This window comes from Abrus precatorius, unplaced genomic scaffold, assembly GCF_003935025.1.
Source record: "Abrus precatorius isolate BTA unplaced genomic scaffold, Abrus_2018 Scaffold5, whole genome shotgun sequence".
Lineage (NCBI taxonomy): Eukaryota > Viridiplantae > Streptophyta > Magnoliopsida > Fabales > Fabaceae > Abrus > Abrus precatorius.
This window is the reverse complement of record NW_020874395.1, coordinates 17,143,537-17,169,634: the sequence shown is the minus strand read 5'-3', so window position 1 is coordinate 17,169,634 and position 26,098 is coordinate 17,143,537. Positions and strand designations below refer to the sequence as shown.

The 26,098-nt window shown below is 28.8% G+C and overlaps 1 protein-coding gene across 1 annotated transcript; it reads left to right on the top strand.

Annotated features, from left to right (window-relative positions):
* Nucleotides 1-23,253: 23,253 nt before the first annotated feature.
* LOC113866823 (receptor-like protein 34) lies at nucleotides 23,254-24,564 on the top strand. Its single transcript, XM_027501622.1, has one exon. It carries the CDS (start codon nucleotides 23,254-23,256, stop codon nucleotides 24,562-24,564), a length of 1,311 nt encoding a protein of 436 aa, XP_027357423.1.
* The last annotated feature ends 1,534 nt before the right edge of the window (nucleotides 24,565-26,098 follow it).

The window sequence follows — 26,098 nt, the reverse complement described above, 5'->3', positions numbered from 1 at the left end:
GAGAAAGAGAGGAAGCAGGTAAAAAAAAGGGAGCATTTTATAGAGGAAGGAGAACAGCACAACAAAGAAGAGAACAAATAAAATAGTAGAAAAAATCAAAAATCAAGAGAAGAAAGAAATCATAGTCACTATCTTTCATCCTCCGTTGCTGCTCAAATCTGAACGTTCTTCAACTTTGAATACTGCCAAGGTATTGTCTTTACTGCTAAACTCATTCACAAAACCATGTCGTGGGATGAAAGACGCAAGATAAAAAAGAATACAAGTTATGGGTCATTTGATAGGATTTAGTTGTTTTGTTAATATGTTCTTATTATTTTATTATAAAAATGAAAAGAGAGTTTGATGAAAACGTGACTTATGCACGTCGAGGAGAGATACGGTCAAATCCATTCAAAAAGCTGCATTATATATTATTTTATTTGCTTATTAATGCATTGGAAATGAAATAGATATAAAGATGGAAATCGAGAAGTGCAGAGTATAGTCTTTTCAATTCTTTGTTAGTTCATTGATTTTATGCATATGAGATATAGAAGAATATAGGCGGTGAAAGGAGCGACAGTCTAACTTACAGCATGGTGCAGTCATTTCATTTTTTTTTCTTTTCTTTCTTTTTTCTTTATATCTTTTATATTTATTTATTTATTTTATGTCATAAAAATATAGTTCACTTCCAAAAAGTTTAGACCAAGATTAATGTTAGATTATGCTTGAACTTCTTTTTATTTATTATTCACTTTTTTTCATTTTTTTCTGTTATTATTTTTATTATTATTATTTTAAGGATATCATATTCAGCCAACTAAATTTAAAAATACATAAATAATTCATGTAAATATATGTGTGTATGTATATATAGTTTATATTTATTTACGTGTTTATAATTTATTTATTTACAGTGTTATCATTCTTTACTTTATTGTATTAATTTTAGGATGATTGATATAATTAGATTTTATATTCATATTTTAGCTTTTTTTATAACTCACAAATTATTTTGTAAACAAAAAAATAGTGTAATATTCTCATCAATTTATAATATTAATGTATAGTTTTTCTATCGTTATGTAATATAAATTGATAAAACCTATGTGTACCAACGTTACCTTAGGTCTTATGCAATATAAATTTATCAAATAAAATTTGAATTTTTATTAAATAGTTATTTTCTTTAATCAATTTAGATATATTTATTCTTTTCATCAAATGGAATTAATTTCGTATTGTAATTTTTCTTCTTAATATTTCAAAATTTGATGAATTAAATAACTAAACATTTCTTTGCTTATTTATACAAATATCGATGTGTGATTTACATTGCTTTCGATTGTCCAACAAATTATGGGAAGATTTATGTATAGCTTACGCTATCTTAAATTTTCTTTCACATCAAAAGTAAAATTTAAATACTTTGTAATAATAAGATATTTTAACGATTTACAATATAGTTGTGTGATCTTTCTTCACTTTCTACATTGTTTATCGTAGAGTATATGTATAACCGCGTTATCTTGTATCCTAAATTTTATAACTTTACAAAAATAATTTTAATCTCAAAATAAATCTCTTTTACTGAACTTATTTTAATTAGCCAACTTCGTAATTTTTTAGATAGAACTACGTAGCTTTGAGTTCTCCATTACACCTGGAGATACGTAGGAGCGGGAACCGAATCCGTCAAGTCAAAATAATTTTTAAAATAACCCAAATAATATTTCAATAAATAATATTTCTTCTTCTAAAATAAAATAATTAATGTTTAGGGGTTAAATAAATATTTTTCAAAATTAGAATGAATTTGCACAATTAATTTTAAGTAACCGTTTTTAAACGGACGTTGTAGGGTGCTAATACATTTCCTACACGTAAATGACTCCCGAACTCATTTTTGGTTTCAAAGATCGTATTATATTTAAGTTTTTCCAAGGTTTTTTCTTAAAATAAACTTTGGTGGCGACTCCTCTGATACTTTTTAAAAACGTTTTTTGCCGTACCATTGCGACCGCCCGGTTGCGACAACTGTAATGTAATAATGCATGTGACCACATATATGCAGTGCCATATTTACACATACTAACAAAACCGAATAGGAGATTTGTGATGCAAATCATTAGACAAGGTGTCACACAAATTTAAAGAATACTAACTAGCAAGTGTACTAGGTAGTTGTAGCAAGTAATAAAATTTAAAAATCAATGAGTCTTAAGTATCGTCCTCAGGGATTAAGTCTATCAATTACCACTTCACAAATCAATAACTAGTTAAGTCAAACAAATATTGGAGATGTTTTGAATCATTTGAGAATAAAAATAATAAAGTGCAGAAATCTGAAAAATACAGCAATATAAAGCTACGAATTTAGAAATGAAATGATATGAAATGAAGTTAGGATTGATTTCACCTCTTTATCAATTGTAAAACTGAAGTAGATCTGAACTCTAAGTTCCTTAATTGATTGATGATCAATTTCACTAGATTAATCAAAGGACAATTCATTGTTTCATTGATCCTAATATCTAACTAAACTAACCTAATTCCTTAGTTGTAATTCAATCAAACATTGCATTAGGCATTAGAAATTAAGAGATCACAAGATCACGAATTCTTATCCCTAAGATATCCATTACCTTGACATTTAATTCAGATTTGAGAAATAAACTCAATTTCTATTGATAAAGATTCCTCTAAGTTCAATTGAATGAATGATCAGTTCACAATTGCATTAAAGAAAGAATTAAACGTTCAATACAGCCAAAGTCTTAAAATTCAGATCCACAATCAATTTACAATGTCAAAATCGGATCCATCAATCCATAACAGAAAGAAATCAGAACATGTTCATAAACGAAAAAGAGAGAGAAAGAGTAGAAGAAGAGGAGCTGCAGAATTTCTTCATAAATCTAAGCTCAGCCTGATTTCTCAAGGTCTAGAGCTTGGAAGTCGCCCCCAATCTCCCTTTCTAACTCTCCTAAGAAATGAAAAGAAAGCAAAAAATGGCAAAAGACTCCCAATTCTAAACTCTTAACTTCTATTTATAATATTTTTCCCGCCTTTTCCACTTCCACACTTTAATTTCTGAGGATTATAGTATAAAAGGTCTTCTAGAAGCTTCTACAACTGAAATAGGAACTCAAATAATCTAAAGTTGATAATTAGAAGTTATTTAAAAAATTCTGTTATTTTGCATAGACACTCTCGGCACTTAGAGTATCCACGCGCATGTGTTCTGTGCAAATAAGCCTTGTGCGTGGCTACTTTAAATGACAAGAGTGTCCACGCGCAGCTTTGAGTGACTACTTTCAGCACTCAGAGTAGACACTCAATTCTGCGCGTGACTACTCTCAACAGTTAGAGTAGACACTCTCTACGATCTTCATGGATTTTCCTCTTAAAAGTGTTAACTTTATGCACCCAAAGTGGTTATGCCCAACACATAACACTTGATTCTTTATCTTATAACTCAATTCCTCTACTTTCTTCACTTCAATCTTCAACTCAAACATCTTTAGCTCAAGCTTCTGCACAAAATTAAGTCTTTTTAAGCAAAATTATCCAGAATTGGAATAAAATCTAAAGTTCTAAACTATTTATACAATTATGAATATTAATGCAATTTTTAAGTTTATTTACTATTTAACTCCTTATTTACTAACAAAAACTAGGCTAAAAATATAGTAAAATGTGGATTTATCACCACCTTAAACTTAGAATTTTGCTTGTCCTCAAGCAAATCAAATCATATAAAGGGAAAAAAATTCATCCACTAAATTGAAATCAAGCAACAAAACTGACTCTTTTCAAAAATTTTCTATTTTCCAGTTCTATGTTTTCTGATTTCTAATTCTCAATCAAGTTATTAATCCATTCAATCATCATGACAATCACACTGAATTGATCACATAACCAACAAAAACTTGTCATTTGAGTTCAAGTAATTCAACAAAGTTTAATGTGAGCAAAATTAAAAAACATGATTCACAATTCACAAGTAGTGTTTCACTCATCACTCAGCAGTGTTTAGGCTTAATGTTTGCTCTCAAAATCATCATTTTTACCACACTCTACCATAGGCTTGCAAATATTCTCAATCTTCTCTGCAAATATACAGTAAGTCACATATCAAGAGAACTTTTCCAGGTGAAATTGATGTTAAAGGATAGGTAGGTGTTCAATCAATTAGGGAAACAATGTGGTTACTTCTAAACAGAAAAGATGTAATTCAAGTAAATGAATGTTCAAAACTTAATTTGAGGTTACCTCATATTTCTCATTCATCCAAATCTGCATAGAATTTACAGAATTTTTTACAGCATTTAAAGAACTATAATTGCATCAATTATACAGAGAATTTCTTTTTTAATTCTTTTCTATTTTCACACTTTTTATTTCTTCATTTAAACACTTTGATTTTCATTTTTTTTCAGATAGCTCATAATTTTGCTGCTGTTCACCCCAAACTTAAATCTTTGCTTGTCCTCAAGCAATGCAAAACAAGATGCCACCCCAAACTTAGTTTTAAAAATTCATCTTTGATTAAACTCAAACTACCTCTTTCTAATTTGGATAGAATTCATGGTTTTTCAGCAAGGCTTAAATTAAGGTTTTTCAAAGAAAAAGGTTAAAGGCACAAATGGCGAACTATGATTCTCAAACATAAAGGGAGGTTCATTTAGGCTAGCTAAGCATGATCAAAGAAGGCCTCCACCATATATGTGAGATCTGCAAATGACATATTCAATTAAGAAACAAAGCAAGTTCTAGAGGTGCAGCAACAAATGAGATTAAATTTCACACATCAAAAATGCTTATGCATAAGGCTCAAATCTCACCAAGGAATTTAAAGTGATAATGTCAATCAATGAAGCTCACAATCCACTTTTTCAAAATTATGTGCACAGAATGGCAAGACTACCTCCTTTTGAAAATTACAAGTGTGATAATCATGTGAGAATGGAAAAAATAACTTATGAAATTAAAAGAAAATCATAATTCACAGAAATGCAAACCAATACAGTGCATTCATAGAAGTCAATTCATGATCTAATCTAATATTTTTGTGTTTTTCTGGGAGTATTTTTAGTGATAGTGAAGTTAAACTCATGAAATAAGAGGTACAGAATTCACCCCCATGGCGGCTATGCAAGTGTCAAAATCCAATGTGTTTCAGTTCTGAGTTATAAGAGTATGGTTTGCACAAAACATCACAATTTCCACCAATTAATCAGAAAAATAAGCCAAATAAAACTATAGAATTTTAAAACAAATAAAACTGTAATTCATTACAACTAAAAATGAATCAAATTGTCTTTAACAACTCAAAAGTAACTAAGTGAAAATTGCAGAAAATAAAAATCCTAATTACTAGAATTATACAATACTGAATTTAAAGAAAATAGAAATAAAAATAAAATCCTAAGCTAATCTTTTGCATCTTCATCTTTTGAACTGTCCTCCTCATCTTCATCTTCTTCAACCATTTCTGAAAAATTCTTAGAGGAATGTTGAAACAAGTGTTGCAGAGAGGGAGGTTGTTGAAGGTAGTAGCTCTTAAACACTGGTCATTCTCCATCTTAAATTCATAAAGCTGCTCCTTGGTCATGCCCATTTTCCTTCCAAAATCAGAGAAGTCCTGGTGCCTATCTTCCTTCTCAACAGAGATTTTGCAGAACTTCATTGATGTTCACAGCAGAGAATTCCACCTCTACACCTCTAACCATGATGAGGTGGTGAGGTACTTGCTTTCTCTTAGTCCTTACTCTCTTCTAAATTTTCTCCACAAATTCAGGATGATCACTTTTAGCTAGCTCAAGGTTCCTATCATGAACTATATTCCTCCTCGGAATATTTTCCTTGAAATAGTTCTCATGAGCTTTGCTTTTGAATCTTAGATCATGATTAGGTACAGCCCTTAATAATGAGGCACCTGCAAACCTGCGCCTCCTTGATCTAAGATTTCCTCTAGGTGAGCTTGCCATCTCTTAACTGAAATCGCAAATAAAGTGTGGAAAGAATGAGTTTCAAGACTTATCAAAACTGCAGCAAGCATCTCATCAAATTAAACAATCTTTCTAGCTCAAATTATAGAGAAAATATTGTCCAAGGACTGCATGCAGCAATAATCAATCAATAACATGTTCAGAAAATCATATTACAACTGTATTCAATGTGCAGAACAACATTCATGCTTGATTCAAGTTCTAAGTAACATGTGTAGTGTGTAAATGTAATGCACTATGATTAGACTATATTTCAAAGAGATTTCAATGGTAAACATTTGAATTTCAGAGTAGTGAAGTGCAATAAAGTAACTAGTAATTCAGAACATCATAATCAATCCATTACAGCAACCAAAATTTATATTAACACCCACTAAATTCACTATGAAAACCTTTTCTGTGCAGACAATTATAAAAAATTATTTCAGAATTATGCAAAGTGCATGTACACAATTTCTAACATCACAATGTTGTCCAATCACAATAAAATTCATAGAGAATAAGCCCTATGTTTCAAACACCAAACACAGGAACATATTCATGTGGAAAAATCCTAATTCAGTGTCGAATCTCAATTAAAAATGACAATTTCAGCATAGAAACAACTCTCTCACCCTTCAATTACATATGTGAACCAATAATTTCACAGATTTTGCCCTCAATCCAAATTTTCAAATTTTCCAAATTCATCCCCTTCAAGAACCCTAATCAAAAATTCAAAATTAGAGGAAGAATTACTTGGAATTGGATTGCAATAATGATGCAATCCTACTTATAAGTGATGGTACTGCACATAATCAACATTATGTACCCAATGATAAGCAGGAAAATCAATGTTTAGGGCTAGTGTTTTGAGAGCTTAAGGTTTTGTGGTCCTGCGTTATCACTCTTAGCACTTTACATAGCTATGCAGACTAGGTAGAAACTTTAAATGGGGAAAGTGAACACGCTAGAGTCATGTACGTGTTCACTTCAAGTGGGCAAAGTGTCCACGCAAAGTTACACGTGTTCACTTCAAGTAATCAGAGTGTCAACTCAAAGTTGCTGCAAAATTCAGGAATAATGAACTTCTACGTAGACACTTTATGCACTTAAAGTGTCCACTTAAATGATCAAACTTCAGAAAATAGCTTCTGCGCCTAAACTCTTCTTCCTCAAAGTGATTATTCAAATGATGAACATCATATAAAACACAATTGCATCACTTTGTCTTGTTCTTCTCTGTTTGAATTAACACTTGCAAAATCAAAACTCAGATTATACACATTTAATTCTATGAAAACTCAGAATTAGCTACTCCATCATACTAAAAATTCAAAAGCATGCAGAATTCTAAAATTCAAAATTAACTAAAATTTGAAATTCCTAATCTAAATTCTATCAAAAGTTAAAGGTCAAAAATTTAGAAAAGAATAGAGAAATAATCCTAAAGTATCTATGTGGTTATGCCGAGGAAAATGGATGTTCCAGCACTCCAACTCAGAAAAATCCTCTATAGGTTGACACTTTCACTCCCAAAAGAAATTATTACCTACAACCAGAAATTTAGATCATGTAAAAAATGAAATCAAATACCAGAAATTAACAAAATCTAAAGGGAAAGACTGTGAATTGCCTCTCACAAAGCGCTATTTTAACGTCACTAGCTTGACGTCTATTGATCTTTGATTCTAAGAGATGATTTTGATGATAACGGCTCTTGCTTTATCTTTAAACGTTTCCCCTTTTTCTCACGAACTTGCAGTTCTTCATTTAATTCAAAACCTGAATGAAATAAAAGTGGAGGAACTTCTAGCAGCTTGATATACTCAACAAGCTTCCTTTCATGCTCTTTATTATCTTCATATCTAATTCCAACAAGGATCTCTCTTAGAATAGAATCATCATTCTATTTTTCCTGTTTAGAAATCTGCAGTCTTTGAGGAAATGGAAGCTTTTTGCATTTAGCTTCATCTATTGGCTTGCAAACATCTTCAAACAACTGCTTTTTGGTTCTTTTATCAGGTTGTGTCTTACTGCAGTCCTTTGGTTCTTTTTTTTTTTTTTTAAATTGTTAACTGCTCTTTCTTGCAATTCTCTTGTTGCTTATCTTGAATCTTGTTTTCTTCAAATTTATCTAATGCTCTTTCTTTCTCAGCAGCTTTAAGACTTGAAATTTTCACCTCACTGCTTGTGAAAATAGCTTGGCATTGCTTTATTGTATTCACAATGGTGTTACTAGACAATTTCTCATTATTCCTATTTAACAATTGTTCTGAAATTTGTCCTATTTGCATCTCCATCTTCTCCATGGATGCCTCTTGATTAATGAAACTTGACTGAGTAAATTCCATGAATTGGAGCAAAGTTTCTTCAAGTTTATAATTTCTGTTTGGAAGAGTCTTTGAAGGCTACAGTCCTCCTTAAAGTTGAGAATATAACGCTTGAAAATACGGCTATGAAAATTTAGGACTTGAAAAAGGTGTTGTTGCAGCAGAAATTTGTTGATTCCAATCATAATGTAGCTCACTCATATTAGCTTGATACTGATATACATAAGGAAAGGTAGATTCAGGTCTTTGAAAATTTTGTCCATAATCGAATTCTTCTTAAAATTCTAGTGCAACCACATCTTAGGTTATATACATATGGTTTCCACTGTAAAAATCACACACCAAGGGGTTAGTTTGGAAAATTCCAGCTTGAAAATTATTAATCAAAGCTTCAAAAGCATCTGCTTCATAAGCTCTTGTTCTTGCAACTTGGCTTTGATAGAAATTTTGATACATGCTGGTTGCCATCAAACAATAGAGCACTTTATTTTTCTAGTTTTTCTTTGCATACAAAAGGAAGTAAACAAAATTCAAATGAAATTAGTGACTAAGCAAAATAAAATGTAAAACTATGCAGAAAATTATAAAACAAAACATGCAAAAAACATAGAAATTTATGCAGAATGAGATTTACAACTATGCAGAAAAATGCAAAACAAAATTATGCAGAAAACTACACAAAATGTAGGGAAAAAAATAATGCAAAAAAATTAGAAAGTTAGCAGAAAAATTAGAAAATAAAACAACAAAAAGAAATGCTCAATCTATTCATCTCTCTGCTACTAATGATATTGAAAGTAAATAATCCCTAGCAATGGCGTCAAAAACTTGTCACAAATCTGCATAGAAAACTACACAATTTAGAGAATACTAACTAGCAAGTGTACTAGATAGTTGTAACAAGTAATAAAATTTGAAAATCAATATGAGTCCCAAGTATCGTCCTCAGGAATTAGGTCTATCAATTACCACTTCACAAATCAAATAACTAGTTGACCTGAACGAATATTGGAGATGTTTTGAATCATTTGAGAACAAAAATAATAAAGTGCAAAAATCTGAAAAATACAGGAAAATAAAGCTACGAATTTAGAAATGAAATGATATGTAAATGAAGTTAGGATTGATTTCACCTCTTTTTTAATTGCAAAACTGAAGTAGATCTGAACTCTAAGTTCCTTAATTGATTTGATGATCAATTTCACTAGATTAATCAAAGGACAATTCCTTACCTCATTGATCCTAATATCTAACTAAACTACCCTTGTCACACCCCAAAATTTCCTTACTTCTAAGTTAATTACTAATTATATCAATATAAATAAATAAGAATTAGATCATATATATATATAGTTAGGAATTAAAACACACTTAGTCAAATTTATCCAAAAAATAGACGAATTAAAGAAAAATCGGGTAACGAATTATAGTGTAATCCAATTTTTATAAGAATAATTACCTAAAAATTTTGTTTTTATAAATTTATACCATCTTAATTATGTATTAAAAAATTTATAATCAATTGTGGAGAAAAAATAGAAAATTAAAAATAAGTTACAACATTGGCCAAAAAGACCAAAATACCCTTAAATTAGGCCTAGAATGGAGACCCAAGTTGGACAAGGAAATGATAATGAAAAATTCTAAAATTTTTATGCCAAATTATTGGGCCAAATGAGGTTGTATTCATTCAAGAACCAGACCTAAACCTCAAATAGAAAATTCAAACCAATTTTTGCAAATTCAGCACTCAAAGTGGTTTGAAAAAGGCTAGACAAATGGACCAAAACTTCCAATTTTGTAATCCTATCATACCCAACCCAATTGGCACAGTTTTGGCATGAAAAATAGACTAAATTTCTCAATAATTGGGCAAAGTATAAGCTAAATTGAAGGAAGCCAATGAGAAAGAAGACTTGGGTGACTAAAATTCCTTGATGATGACATAGGGTCAATGGTTCAATCCCTAACCAAGGATCCTAGTCAAATGCCAACCAAACTCAGCCAAAAAATAGTGTTATGTGAGAGGGAAAATCTGAAGTTATAAACTAGGAACTAAAGGCAAACTAACAAGAAAAAATTAAGCCAACTAGATGACATCACAAGGGTCCAAAATATCCACTTTCAGCATGATTATTAGGGACTACTTTTCACCATGATAAAATCCGAATTTGGGGAAGGCTCCAATAGCAAAGTTACTCCACTTTAACCCCTCTAAATGGTCGTCAACACCCTGTCCCAGAAAAATCAAGAAAAAAAAAAGCATTCCCCAAATACAAGGCCTAAATTCACGTGTAAATGGAGCAAATTTGAAGAACTAGCCAAAATTCCTAAATCCAGCCAAACCAAACTCTTCTACACACCTGATCACATCCAACACATGCAAAAAATAAACCCCACCACTCAGCCATGTCACTCCCTAAGCCAACAAAGTAGGAAAAACTTCAAAAACACCAAATAACCCCACCACCAAATTTAGCAAAAGAACTTCAACATTTGAGGACCTTTTTGGACAAACTCAAAGCTGACTTGGAAGGGCAGTAAAGAGACTCAAACTAGGCCAAGAAAAAGAAGAGAAAGAGGAGATCAACACACCCTTGCAACCTCACCCAAAAAGGCAAAGACAAAATCAAGTAAGGGAGGGGAGTATAGTTTATAAATTGGGGGAATACTTTTGCTAATTAATTTTGAGTCAAGGGGAACCCTTAACCCTTAATATTGAATGAAAATTTCGTGGGTCTAATTGATATATGAAAACAAAATTTACTTGCACAAGAAAATCCAAGAAAAATGTTAAAAACAGCAAAAATAGAAAATTCTGCAGAAAAATCTTAACCAACTGTAAGTGGGTATTTTGAGGGAATTTTATTGATGACTTTGCTTGTATATGTTATTGTTATGATATTAGGCTGATTATATGTGAATCCAAGCCTTGAAATTGATTGAGGGTTTTGTTAAAGTTTTTCGGTTGTAATCAAGAGTTTTCTGTCAGAAATTGTCTACTATTTTTGTAAATATTCTTTTGATGCATTATCTGAGTTCTAATTTTTTGTTTCAATTTTATATGACATAAATACTCTAAACTTAGTAAAAAATTTCGTGATTAGGCTTTGATTGAGCATAAAAAGGAATTTTCGTAAATTTTTAAGAAGATTTACAATTTTGAGATAGTTATAATTGCTTTTGTGTTGACTTTATTTTTTTTAAAATCAAGAAAATTTTCCTAGGATATTAGCTTGTATTATTATAATATTCTTGATATTTTGGATTTATTTTGACTTGAAATAATATTTTTAATATATTTTTTAAGATTTTGAATGAAAGGGTAAGAGGAAAATGATTAAAAAATTACTTAGAAATAAACTATGGACTCTTGGACAATTTTTGGAACCTCTGAAGTATAAGAATCATATGAATTTGACCAAGATATGGAATTAAATTTGAAGGATTGGACCTTTAGATGAGAAAATACTGATTGGACCATAAATAGACTTCAAAAAGTTTAAAATAATTAATCACATGAGTATTAGGAGCAAAGGAATGTTTTTAACCATATTGAGACCTGGACAATGACTTAGAGGAAAAGGAAAAATGTGCTAGACAACCTGACTTCTTAAAGTTTTGGAAAAAGGACCTAATTGTAATTAACATAAAGTAAAATGACTAAACTGCAAATAATATAACGTATGAGAAAACCTTTGCAAAAAATTTTGTTAGTATTTTATTCATGTAGATAGTTAAATTTTGAAACTTTTCCCACTTGTTTTACTTTATTTGGATTTAAATTGAATTAGTTATGATTTTTCTAAGTTCTACTACATGAAAACAATATTCTAGGATCAATATGTCTTGATTCAATTTCTTTTTGATATCTGTTTATGGCATTATTTTATATTTTTTTATGAAAATAGATTTCTTATTGGAACTTTTCTCATTGGTTTTACTTAATTTGGATTTGAAACAAAATAGATATGAATTTCTGAATATTATGATGTGTGTAAATTATTCTTGAGAACAACTTACTTTAAGTTCCTTTATTCTTAAAATTCATGCATGATATGATTTTAGTTATATTTTTGTACAAAACTATACTTTATAATGAAACCATACTCACTGAGTTTACTTAAATTGGAGTTAAAACAAAATACTTATGATTTTCTAAAGTTTCTGTTATATGAAACTAATGGTTTGTGAATATTGATGAGAAACTTGATTTCATTTTTAAGGATATATATGGCGTTATTTTAGTCATATTTTTTCATGAAAATAGATATTATAGGGAAAATATCCTCACTGGTTTGATTAATTTTAGAGTTAAAATAAAATATTTATTTTTATATTTAACTGATTCTAAGAAGTGAGTTAATGTGAGTAACAGAGAATAATTAGGACTATTTCTGAGATATGAAAGTGATGAATTTCTACTTGTATTTTTTGTGAGATTATATAAGCACAGTGAAAGAATGCCACTTATTTCATGAATTTTGGTGGTGAATTGAACAACTTATGATTTTTTTTATATATGTAGTTGCAGAATTATGCTAACCTGTGACATGTACTGATAAAATTAAAGCACGAATTAATGTATGTAAACAGTTTAAATTTGAAAGTATTTTTACTTCGAAATAGACATAATACTGAGAATAATCTCACTGATCTCATTTATTTTGGAAGAGAATTGAATTTATTACAAATTTTACAATTTACTGGATTCTAAAAGTGGCATCATGTGAGCAGTAGAAAAAAACTAAGTTAAGTGTTACTTTCTATGTAAAAATTATTTATGTTCATATTTTTGTTGAAAATTAAACACTTAAAGAAAGAAAACCCAGGTAATTTCATGATTTTTGGATTTGTATTGAATTAGTTATGAATTTTACAAATTGATGCATGAAATCTGAAAAAATCCAAAAATAGCCATGTCCATGAAATCAATGATTCTCTTGTTTTAAGGAATGAATGATTATGATAGTGTGTATCCAATGGGCAGATTAATGTCTAGAATTCATTTTTGTGATTATGAAACAATTCATAGGGACAGTGGTTGAAAACGCTAGGTACAGGCGAGGGGCAAATAGTGTTGGTTTTACCATAAGGGATAGTAAGGTACCCAAGTCCTAGCAAGAGACAAAACCTAGCTAATTTGTATCCCAGGCAGTGAGAAATATGCTAAACTATCCTGATAGACACTAGAGCATACCAAGATTGGTTAGAGTGTGAGCCCCTATGAGTAACCATAATAGAATTTGAGCACAGTTGCTCAGTTCCTTATTTGGGATGTTGTACCTATGGCACTATCTGGATTGCGGGCACAAATTAAAACTCCCAATCTTCAACCCAGAAAATTAAATGGATAATTATTTACTCCATGGAGGAAAGAAATAATACAAATAAAATACTATGAGATGCTTATTTATAAGTTATGTAGTGGTTATCTTTATTCAACAATTAGTATTGCCTTATGAAATAATTTATGAATGATTATAATAGTGTGTATCCAATGGATAGATTAATGTCTAGAATTTATTTTTGTAATTATGAAACAATTCATAGGGGTTGAAAACGCTAGGTATAGGCGAGGGGTAAATAGTGTTGGTTTTACCATAGGGGATAGTAAGGTACCCAAGTCATAGCAAGAGACAAAACCTAGCTAATTTGTGTCACAGGCAGTGAGAAATATGCTAAACTATCCTAACAGACACTAGAGCATATCAAGATTGGTTAGAGTGTGAGCCGCTATGAGTGACCATAATAGAATTTGAGCACAGTTGCTCGGTTCCCTATTTGGGATGTTGTACCTATGGCACTATCTGGATTGCGGGCACAAATTAAAACTCCCAATCTTCAACCCAGAAAATTAAATGGATAATTAATTACTCCATAGAGGAAAGAAATAATACAAATAAAATACTATGAGATGCTTATTTATAAGTTATGTAGTGGTTATCTTTATTCAGCAATTAGTATTGTCTTATGAAATAATTTATGAATGCTTTATTCACCCTTTCTTTGTTTATGTCTATTAACTATGTTATGGATGTAGAATGAGTGCTGGGAGTATTCCTATTCCTAAGCAGAACATCACTTTTAGTATGGGATCAAGAATGTGGAGCCATAATAATGCTAATCAAACTATTATCTTTACAGGTTGTGTGATACTAACTATTACTACTATTAACAACCCCCATATTGCTCCCATAATTATGCAAAGTCTTGTTAGAGTTGAGATTCCCTACCCTATGTATTGTGCAACAGCTTACCTGGGCCTTCATACTAATCCTCCTCCAGATGGATTAGATGACTAGAAGAGAGATCTGCTTAAAAAGAAATAAAAATAGTCAAAAATGGGGTATATGTAAATTATGAGTGCTTAGGATCTTTTTGCCTGACCTTTATTTTTCTTTAATTTGTAAAATGCTTGAATAACCAAAGAAAGATAGGAGGTCTGTATTATATTATCTACTGTTGAACAACAACTCTATATATATGTAGATGTGCATTGTGTGTGGGATATATGCCTTCATTTATGTTTACTAAACAGGTTAAATTTATTAGAGTCTTTAAGTTGAACATAGTAACATAATAATTGGGATGAAACTATTAATAATAATGGAGATGTCTTAACCCTAATTCCTTAGGTGTAATTCAATCAAACATTGCATTAGGCATTAGAAATTAATATATCACAAGATCATGAATTCTTATCCCTAAGATATCCATAACCTTGACATTTAATTCAGATTTGAGAAATAAACTCAATTTCCATTGATGAAGATTCCTCTAAGTTCAATTGAATGAATGATCAGTTCACAATTACATTAAGGAAAAATTAAGCGTTCAATACAATCAAAGTCTTAAAATCCAAATCCACAATCAATTTACAATGTCAAAATCGGATCCATCAATTCATAATAGAAAAAAATCAGAACATGTTCCTAAAAGAAAAAGAGAGAGAAAGAGTAGAAGAAGAAGATCTGCAGAATTTCTTCATAAATTTAATCCCTAGCCTAATCCCTCAAGGTCCATAGCTTGGAAGTCGCTCCCAATCTCCCTATCTAACTCTCCTGAGGTGTAGAAATGAAAAGAAAACAAAAAATGGCAAAAGACTCCTAATTCTAAACTCTTAACTTCTATTTATAATATTTTTCCCGCCTTTTCCACTTCCACACTTTTATTTTTGAGGATTATTGCATGAAAGGTCTTCTAGAAACTTCTATAACTGAAATAGGAACTCAAATCGTCTAAAGTTGACAATTAGAAGTAATTTTCAAAATTATGTTATTTTGCATAGACACTCTCAGCACTTAGAGTGTCCAAGCGCATGTGTTCTGTGCAAATAAGCCTTATGCGTGACTACTTTAAGTGACCAGAGTGTCCACACGCAGCATTAAGTGGCTACTTTCAGCACTTAGAATGGACACTCAATTCTGGCGTGACTACTCTCAACAGTTAGAGTAGGCACTCTATACGATCTTCATGGATTTTCTTCTTAAAAGTGTTAACTTTATGCACCCAAAGTGGTTATGCCCAACACATAACACTTGATTCTTTATCTTATAACTCAATTCCTCTACTTTCTTCACTTCAATCTTCAATTCAAACATCTTTAGCTCAAGCTTCTACACAAAATTAAGTCTTTTTAAGCAAAATTATCCAGAATTGGAATAAAATCTAAAGTTCTAAACTATTGATACAATTATGAATATTAATATAATTTTTATGATATTTTCAAGTTTATTTACTATTTAACTCCTTATTTACTAACAAAAACTAGGTTAAAAATATAGTAAAATATGGATTTATCACAAGACACCTTAAACAAAGTAACTTTGCGATAAAATTTTCATCATAAATGGTTTACACGTACGAAAAAGAAAAGTGGCTTCCAAGTAAGCATACTTTGGTCTTTGGTTTTGCAGCACCAACCTATCTGGCCTCTCCTCCTTCCTTTTCTTAGAGAGGGAAAAAGAGAAAGAATGAACTTTGTTTTGATGGGCCAAACATGGCGTGATTGCAACATTCCTAACATGAACACTACTTTTGTTTTGTTAGTACACTTTAAAGGAACAACGCTTGCCTTTACCTGTTGTCTTATTTGTTGGTGACTGTTGTCATTGTCAACAATATAGCTTGGATAAAGAAAGCTTATTGTCATGCACTACTTTTTATTTAAGCTTTGGAGATTCTAGTTAATAATTTAATTTATAATTTCATAAGTATTTAATTGAATTAGAGATTTTTATATAAATAAAATTTATTCGATCACTAAAAAATTATATTTAATATTATATTAATGTAATGTTAGAATTGAATGAGGATAGAGATTTAGAAATTTATATACATGTATAATCTGTTTAAAAGATATGGATAAAAATGATATAAAATTATTGACAATTTGACAACTATAAGTTAAATGTTATTTAAATAATTTTTGAAATTATAAGATTTTATTATTTTGTTTTTATTAAATAACTCTATTATTTTTTTCAAAAAAAGTTATATGCTTTTAAATAAGTTACATGTTCATGTGATAATCCAACATAGTTAAAGCCTTTTTTTTTTTTTTTTTAGATTTCTCCCTTTTATGTGCTTTATTTTTTTTCTCTTTCATTCACTCTTTATATATATATAACTATTTTGTTTCTCTTCCACATCTTCACCACCTCCTTGTTGAGCATTCTATTTTTTCGCCTATTTTTCCATTATCTTTGCTCTTTACAATAAGAACAATATTATATTGATATTTGTTGGCTTTTACACTTGAATAGAACCGAAACACACAAGGAAAATTAGGCCAACCTGTTAATTTTATTTCAACCAATTCTAATATCTTTTCAAAAGGTATTAAAATTTGCAAATATAAATTTAATTTTGATTAAAAAATATTTTAGAAAAAAATATCCTTTTTAAAAAGTATTTAAATTAAATAAACATTTTAAAAGAAAATCCTTTTTGAAGGTGTTGAAAATAAAATTTTGAAAAGAAAAATTTAAATACCTTAGGATATAAGTCACACGCAAAAGATAGAAAAATGTACATATCGTGATTAATATTACATGAATTTAAAAAATATTTTGAAATAATATAAAAATTCATATTTTATGGATCACAAGATAGAGAAATCATATGTGTTTTTCACAAATTTATAACATACATATGATAAAAAAAATACTTATGTAATTATAAATTGTTGTATGAATTTTTAAAAATGTATATATTTTAATTTTTAAAAATAAAATAAAATAATTGAAAAGAAAAGGAAAAATAAAAATTACTGAAGTAAACAAGTGATTAGCAAATATAAAAATAAAATATATAAGATGGGTAAGATAAAATCTATTCTAATTAATTTCAAAGTTAATCTCAATGTATATTATTTTTTTTATTTTAATTCTTACTTTTTAAATAAAAATGTTAATTCTATTACATTCGCTACACACAGTAAATACATAAAAAATGAAAGTTAACTCTCAGAAATTTATTTTGCATATACATTAATTACAATAACAAATGATTACTATAATTTCAAAATATAAAGCACAAAGTTTTAAATTCCTCACGACTATTTTCCTTATTATTATTTAAATATCAAGGTAACAAAACAAAAATAAAGGAAAAAAAACAAAAATAAAACAAAAACAAAGATGCTTGCGTATGTAAATTGTTAATCAGTCAGCCTATTTTTAAATTGTTAAAAATTTATTTGAGCTCAAAATACACTGCCCAATTCTTTTATTTTAAAAAATAAATTAAACAATAAAATAACTTTCTCAAAGTAAGTTCAACAACCTAGAACAATTTTCTTCTATTTGTTTTCCAATTACACTCCTTCATGCTTCAAATACTTTTTAAAAAGTTTCTCGATTTTATACTTTAAAAACGAAAAGTTTTATCTTAAAGAACCGTGTGATTTTAATTTTCTTGTTGCAGATGAAAAGGCGAAAATAAAAATTCATCTTACTCAACTATTTTTTATAAAGTAAATTTTTTAAGAGACTAAAACATCCAAGTCTATTTGAAAATTTTGAGATGAAATATTTTTCTTTCATTCTACGTTAGCGTAGAATAAGATAATTTATAATTTTAATAAATAAATTATAACTATACTTTATTTTACATTATTAAGAGCATTTTTGTAATATCACTAGCTAAATGATATCTGAACAGTGCTTCTTCACAAAATGGTCATAATAAGAAAAGTACATGTAATTTGTCTTTACATGTAATTTCTGCGTAGACTAACAATTTCAAGTCTTTGCACTTATTTCACGATTCATATTCAAAGCGATTGTCTAATCTTCGGACTTATCTAAAGGGTTAGAAAAAGATATATATAACAACCATATCTTTCCATGATAAATCATTAAAAAATTATTATTTTAAAACTACCAATTCATTTTATATTAGAATATAAGTATGATAAATTTTAAAAGCTATAATATCACATACAATTAATATATGACGTATAAAGTTAATATTAATTTACTATATGTTATATTATGTCCAAGTACTTATCCAATACATAATATTTTAATCAAAATATAGTTCATATAATACATGTATGAATGAAAATAAATTTGTCAGATTGAAATAAAATTTTTATATTTTTTTATTTATATATTTTTTAATTATTTTTACCTTTTTATTTAAGAAAGTAAAATAAATAATTTAAATGTTATTACAAATTTACCTAACTAATATTACAATTTATTTTAAATCGCATGTAGTTTAAAATAAAGGAAACCGTGAGAAAATGGTTCAGTACACCAGCACATGAGCTGAATTTTGACGCCAGTTGATTCGATTTAACCCTTCTGTTTGATGTGATTCAACTGCTAAACTTTCTAGCCCGCAAAATGGGCAGTCAATAAGTCATATAAATTATCATAGCTAGACTTTATCGTTCTTACTGTTTTCATGGAATGTTCAAAGTCATCCTGATATTAAAAGGTTAAATATTTCAATATTTTTTTATATAAATTCATGAAAATAAAAATAAAAAGATAAATTTTTATCTACATTTTACTTTTAGTCAATTTTATTTTATATCAGCAACATCTTAACTAGTTGTTTCCTTAAAATATAGTATACATTGTTCCTTAAAATGGATATAAATTTTTTTTACAATTTTGACGAATTGCATCTTACCACATATTTTTGTTTGAACAAATGTAGATTTGTTGAAGTATGAACGGAGTCCCTTCCGCTCTCCTCCAGTCCCCAGCGCTCCCGTTCTCCCTTCCAAGCAAATTTTTTTACTTTAAGGAAAAATCACTTTTTTTCTACTTTACTCAAACAAATCTAGATTCGTTTAAGAAAAAAAAATACTATTACAGGCTGCAAATTGTATTAAAACTGCATAAAATCTATATCCTTCTTAAATTCAATTAGATTCCAAGAACACAAAAAGAAGATGCATCAAAGAAAAGTACAAACACTTCTTGTGCTCAAACGAGACTTCTAGACGAGATAAAAATAATGGAAATAAGAAATGATAATAATAAATACTCTAATATAATTTTTTAATATAGTTTAGTTTTTAATTAAAATTTATAAAAATTATAAAAGTTATGCAATTCTTACTCTTCTCTTTTATAATTATATATTTTTAATAAATTTGAAGTAATAATTAAGAGTATGTTAAAGAATATATTTTTAACCCTTTTGACATTGTTTATTGTTGTAAATGAGATACCCAGACAACTGTATAGAAAAAAGAATATGGTAGAAAATCGGTGCGATCAGCTTAAGTAAAAAATGAAGAGTCGTATCAAAGTTGATCAAAGAAATATTGAAAAAAACTTTAAATAAAAAAATAATATTTGAAACTAAAATTATATTTGGAAGTCATTTATGCTAAGAAAGATATTACTACATTATAATATCTATTGAATAAAATAATTAACTTTTAATTAAGTGTATAAAATTATTTTAACTTTAAAAATTTATTTCATTTTAAAAAAATTAATTTATATTTTTTGTTATTGTAAATTTATTATTATCTTTTTAGTTTTATTTTTGTTCCTATTAAGGATACAATAGTCTTCAATGATCTCTTCTTCTGTCTTACAGCGTGACATCTCGCTAATATTTTATATTCTTCTTTATATGACGTGGGGAGGGTACCTGCAAAAAGCATTTCGATGATAAAGTCAAGTGTCGATTTAAATAATAAATGTTATTTACTATTTAAAAGTCAATCTTTCACCTGTACCTTTTACCTTCATTTTATAAGCAAGATATTGGGTTAATGGACTTTATCACTTAATCCTATCTACTGAAGAGGTATTCAAATTCATTTTTCTGTCATAATAGTCAAGTAATGCCTCCTCCAGTACAATTTCTAATTTTTATAATTTACAAGAGATTTTAGTTTTTGTTATATTTTTTAAATAAATAAACATAATTTTAGAAAGAAAATATATTTTTTAATTTAAATTAAAACAGTGAATCATTTATAATTTTTTTTGTTTGTGGATAAAAGAAATAATTTTTTAAAATTAAAAAAAAATTAATTTTTTCTTATTTTTGACTATTAATTATAAATTTAATTTTGCATAGGACTTAAAAGTGGATCTACCACTCTTTCAACATTACTTGTCGTCACGTGAATCTAAAATTATTTTAAAAAAAATTAATTTTACTTTTTTTATTTTTAATTACTATGTATAAACTTATTTTTGTATAGAGTTCAAGTTAACACATAATTACTTAATAAACTCTTATTATCCAAAAGACTTTAAAGATAGATTCACTATTTTATCAACATTACTTATTCGTTGCATGAATTTAAAATTTAAACAAATTGTATAATTTTTTATTTCTCAAAATTTTTATTTTATTATTTTTTTATGTATAATAAAAATTATTGTTGATAACTAAACTTACGTGACAGTGACAGTGATAATAATAATAATAATAATAATAATATAAATACACACAACTTTATGGTTTATCATAAAATTTAATTTTTATTATTTTTTATTTTATTGGTTCATAAATAAAAAAAACAAAGAAAGAAAGAAAAACTATTATCCTAAAAATGCTTTTAACTTATCACAAAGATTTAATTTATATTATTATTTAATTTACTGCATTAGTTCAAAAAATAATAAAAAATAAATAAAAATTTAATTAAAAGAATTGTTTAATCACAATTTTTTTTTATTTCAATGCTTCAAAAAACAAAGAATTAATAAAAAAAATATCATTAAAACTTTGTTTTTCAACTATTTTAATTTTTATTTCATTGATTCATAAAAAGAACTAATAATAAAAAATAAAAATATTCCTAAAATATAATTTCTTTGTTACTTACGTCATAATATTTGAATTTTATTCTACGAATTTATAAAAGAAAAAAATTTCATTACAAACAAAAATAAAAATCCTTTTGTTGTTTCTTTGAGTTTTTATTATCTTTTATATTATTGATTTACCATCAAAGATAAAATAATGAAAGACTAAAAGTAGGAAAAAAATAAAAGCAGAAAATAAAAAACAAGGAAAATAGCTGGTATACATGATTAATATAGAAAAAAAAAAACGAGTAAAAGGTAAGAATTATAATAATATTAAAATAAAATTAAATAGGTACTTTTAAATCCTGCAAGACAAAATTTTGTAAACAAAATGTTAAAGTTAATGATAAAGAAAATAATTATAACAATACCATTATTTTATTGTTTTATTCATAATCTACATAATATAATATAATGTGAAATGGAAACAATTTACTTTTTAGATTGAGAGGAAAGATTGTATAGATGATATAAGTAACATATAAGTATTAAAATAAAAGAGAATAACTTAAAAATAATATTCTTCTTAAATTAATTTTTAATTATAAATATTTTAAATTAAAAAAGAAAAAAAAATTACAATATAAATAATAAATTGAAAATGTACTATAATTTCTTTTAAAATCATATAATAGATCATACTTTTTTCTTATTTTAAGTAGCAATATAACAAAGAACAGACTAATTATAATGAATAAAATGAGATTCAGAAGAATGAACAATTTTAGTAAAAAAAATTTTTAATTATGTAAAATTGTAAAAAAATATGAATAATGTTTTTATGTTTTGTTGAGATAATTAATTGTCTTATTATCTATACTGTTATTAATTTTTATTATATGCTTATATATTATTACCTCAACGTTATATTTTATCATAAAAAAATGTTTAAATTTTATACACGATTCATAAAAATTGATATCAATTTAATTTTTTAAATTATTTTAGTTTAAATATTAAAATTAATTTAGAAATATAATGAAATATAATAATATTTTAAATTTTAAATAACATAAAAAAAAATACAATGATGCATCACCAATAGACATGATTGTTATCTTCTATGTTTTCTGACCATTTTAGTAGGTTGGAAAAATTAAGTATCCACTCGAATTTGAAAAGTAAAAAACGTGTAAAGACTTTAATAAAGCAAAATAGCACTTAATGTTTATTTATTTTATTTCGGCACATACTTTCTTCAATATAATGTCTTTTTCTTTTAACAGAATGTTAGAGAGCGATGAAAAAAAGAAACAACTCTAATTATCTAGTGTATGGATTTTATTGTATTTTAATTTTAAAAATCTACTCTTGTAAAACTTTCTTGTTTCCTAGTCTTTGAACAATAATTAACTTATTCATTTGGCCACCCAATCAACTGTATAAATACTGTTGTCGATCTTTCTTGCTTCCAAAATAAAAGAGAAACTTGAACAGAGTTTCCTATCTTGGTTTTATTATTATTCAACGTTGTTTCACAGCTGCAAAATTACAATGAGTAGTTGTATTCTCAAATTATGTTATGCACTGTTGCTGCTTCTGTTACAAGCTGCAGGATCCATGAATGCATAAATAAAGTGCATAGAGAGTGAGAGACAAGCACTCCTCAACTTCAAACATAGCATCTCACATGATTTTGGTATGCTATCTACATGGAGCGACGATGACAGTAATCGTGATTGTTGCAGATGGAAAGGCATTCAGTGCCACAATGAAACTGGTCATGCACACATGCTTGATCTCCGTGGTCAGCATACACAATATTTGCCTGGTGCATTCAACATCACTTCATTGGTTCACTTGCAAAAAATGGAGTATTTGGATCTCAGCTATAATGATTTTCAATCGAGTCACATTCCAGAACTTATTGGCTCGTTTACCTACTTAAGATATCTCAGTATCTCATATTCGTATTTTGCTGGGAGAATCCCTTGTGAACTAGGAAAGCTTGCACATTTACAATATATGGGTTTAAGGTGCAATTATCTCTATGGAGAAATCCCTTATCAACTTGGAAATCTGTCACGGTTGAAGTATCTTGATCTTGGGAGAAATTCACTTTCAGGAGCAATCCCTTTTCAGGTTGGGAATCTTCCTAACTTGCACACTCTAAGGCTTGGTGGCAATTTTGATGTTGAATCTAAGGATGCAGAGTGGTTGTCTAATCTCCATTCCTTAACAATTATTGAGTTGAGTTCATTAGGTAATCTTGGCTCCTCTCATCACTGGCTACAAACGATTGGCAACCTTATCCCAAACTTAACAGAATTAAGGTTAGTTGACTGCACTCTTTCAAACACTGACATTCAATCTTTGTTTTATTCTCATTCCAAGTTTTCCACTTCTCTTACCATCCTTGATCTCTCTTCCAATATGCTGACATCCTCGTCGCTTCAACTCTTGTCCAACTTCAGCCATAATCTCCAGGAGCTTTATCTTTCTCGTAATAACATTGTTTTGTCATCTCCTCTCTTTCCAAACTTTCCTTCTCTGGTGATCCTTTACCTTCCATATAATAATATTACATCAGTTGTATTTCAAGGTATCTTCAAATTCAGCCCAAAACTTGAAAGTTTATATTTCCGAAATTGCAGTCTTTCCGATGAAAGTTTTCTGATGTCATATGCTTCCACCATGAATTCATCATCTTCTCTTGTCACTGTTGATCTCTCCTCAAACCTGTTGAAATCTGCCTCTGTATTTTACTGGCTCTTTAACTTCACCACCAATCTTCGTTCCCTTTCCCTTAGTGATAACCTGTTAGAAAATCCCATCCGTGGTGAATTTGGGAAAGCATTCAACTCTCTTGAAGATCTTGACCTCTCCCGCAACAACATACGAGGCCAGATTCCATCTTTCTTTGGGAACATATCCACGTTGCAGACGCTAGACCTGTCATACAACAAGTTGAGCGGGGAAATTCCTAGTTTCATTCAAAACTCTTCATGGTGAAACAAACACATATTCAATGGTTTGTATTTAAGGTATAATCGGATTACTGGCGTGATACCTAAAAGCATCAGGTTGCTATCTGAATTGAAGTATCTTTCTTTGGGCGGGAATTCTTTGGAGGGCGATGTCGCCGAATCACATCTCAGTAACTTTTCCAAATTAAAAGGTTTGTCCTAATCGTTCAACTCGGTATCTTTAAAGCTCTCTAGCTGGGTTCCTCCTTTACAGTTAAGTTTCTTGTACGTAGCATCATGCAAATTAGGTCCAACTTTTCCTGGTTGGCTTCGAACCCAAAGTTCGTTGATTGAGCTTGATATTTCTAGCAATGGGCTTAACGGTTTCGTACCAGAATGGTTTTGGAACAACTTGCAGTATATTAATATGTCATACAACAATCTCACAGGTGCGATTCCGAATTTCCCACTAAAGCTTCCTCCGAGACCATTTATAATCTGAAATCAAATCAATTTGAGGGCAAAGTTCCGTCATTTTAACTACAAGCTTCCGAGTTGATACTTTCCGAAAATAAATTTTCGGAATTGTTTTCATTCTTGTGTGACCGAAGAACAGCTGCAAACTTGGCCACTTTAGATTTATCTATTAGAAATTGATACAAATTTCTAGAATAGTCTAAAAAAAATACTAAGAACAATATAAAAAAAACTAATTGTATCTTCTAGTACGTAGATGCTTCTAGAGAAAGTTCTAGAATATTGTAAATCTTTAAGTTTCTAGATAACTCAAGTATATTGAACCAAATGGTAGATGATGCCTATAAATAGGCATGCTACCTCATTATAAAAGATATGAAAAAAAAGTAATCAAGACATCAATTCTCCATCTCTTGAGTCTCTTACTAAAACTTCTTCAACTACTATTTTTAACTATTCCTACTAACACATTTCAACTATCTTACTCATCTCACCCACACTAAAAACTATTATCATCGAACAATCAGATAAAGGGAGAACTTCTAGATTGTTGGGAATCTGTACGCTCATTATTGTTTCTTGATTTAAGCAACAATGAAGTGTTAGGGAAGATTCTTAGGTCCATGGGCACCCTTGTTCACTTGGAAGCCTTGGTTTTACTTTGAAGAATTGCGGCAACTTAGTAATGATGGATGTGGGTGAAAATATGTTGTCCGGTCCAATACCATCATGGATTGGAGAAAGTTTGCTGCAATTGATAATCTTGAGCTTGGGAGGGATCACTTCCTTGGAAATATTCCTATTCAACTTTGTAATTTGAGGCGTATTCAAATGTTGGATCTTTCGAGAAACAAATTATCAGCAGCAATTCCAACATGCTTAAAGAATTTCACTGCAATGTCGGAAAAGAGCATCAACAAGAGTGAAACTCAAAGTCATGTATATTGGTTCAATAATACTTACTATGAAATTTATGACCTTTACTATAAACTTTATATAACATAGCATAGATCTCTCGTGTAATAATTTAACCGGTGAAATACCAAAAGAGATTGAATATTTGGTCGGATTAGTTTCTTTGAATTTATCAACAAACAATTTGT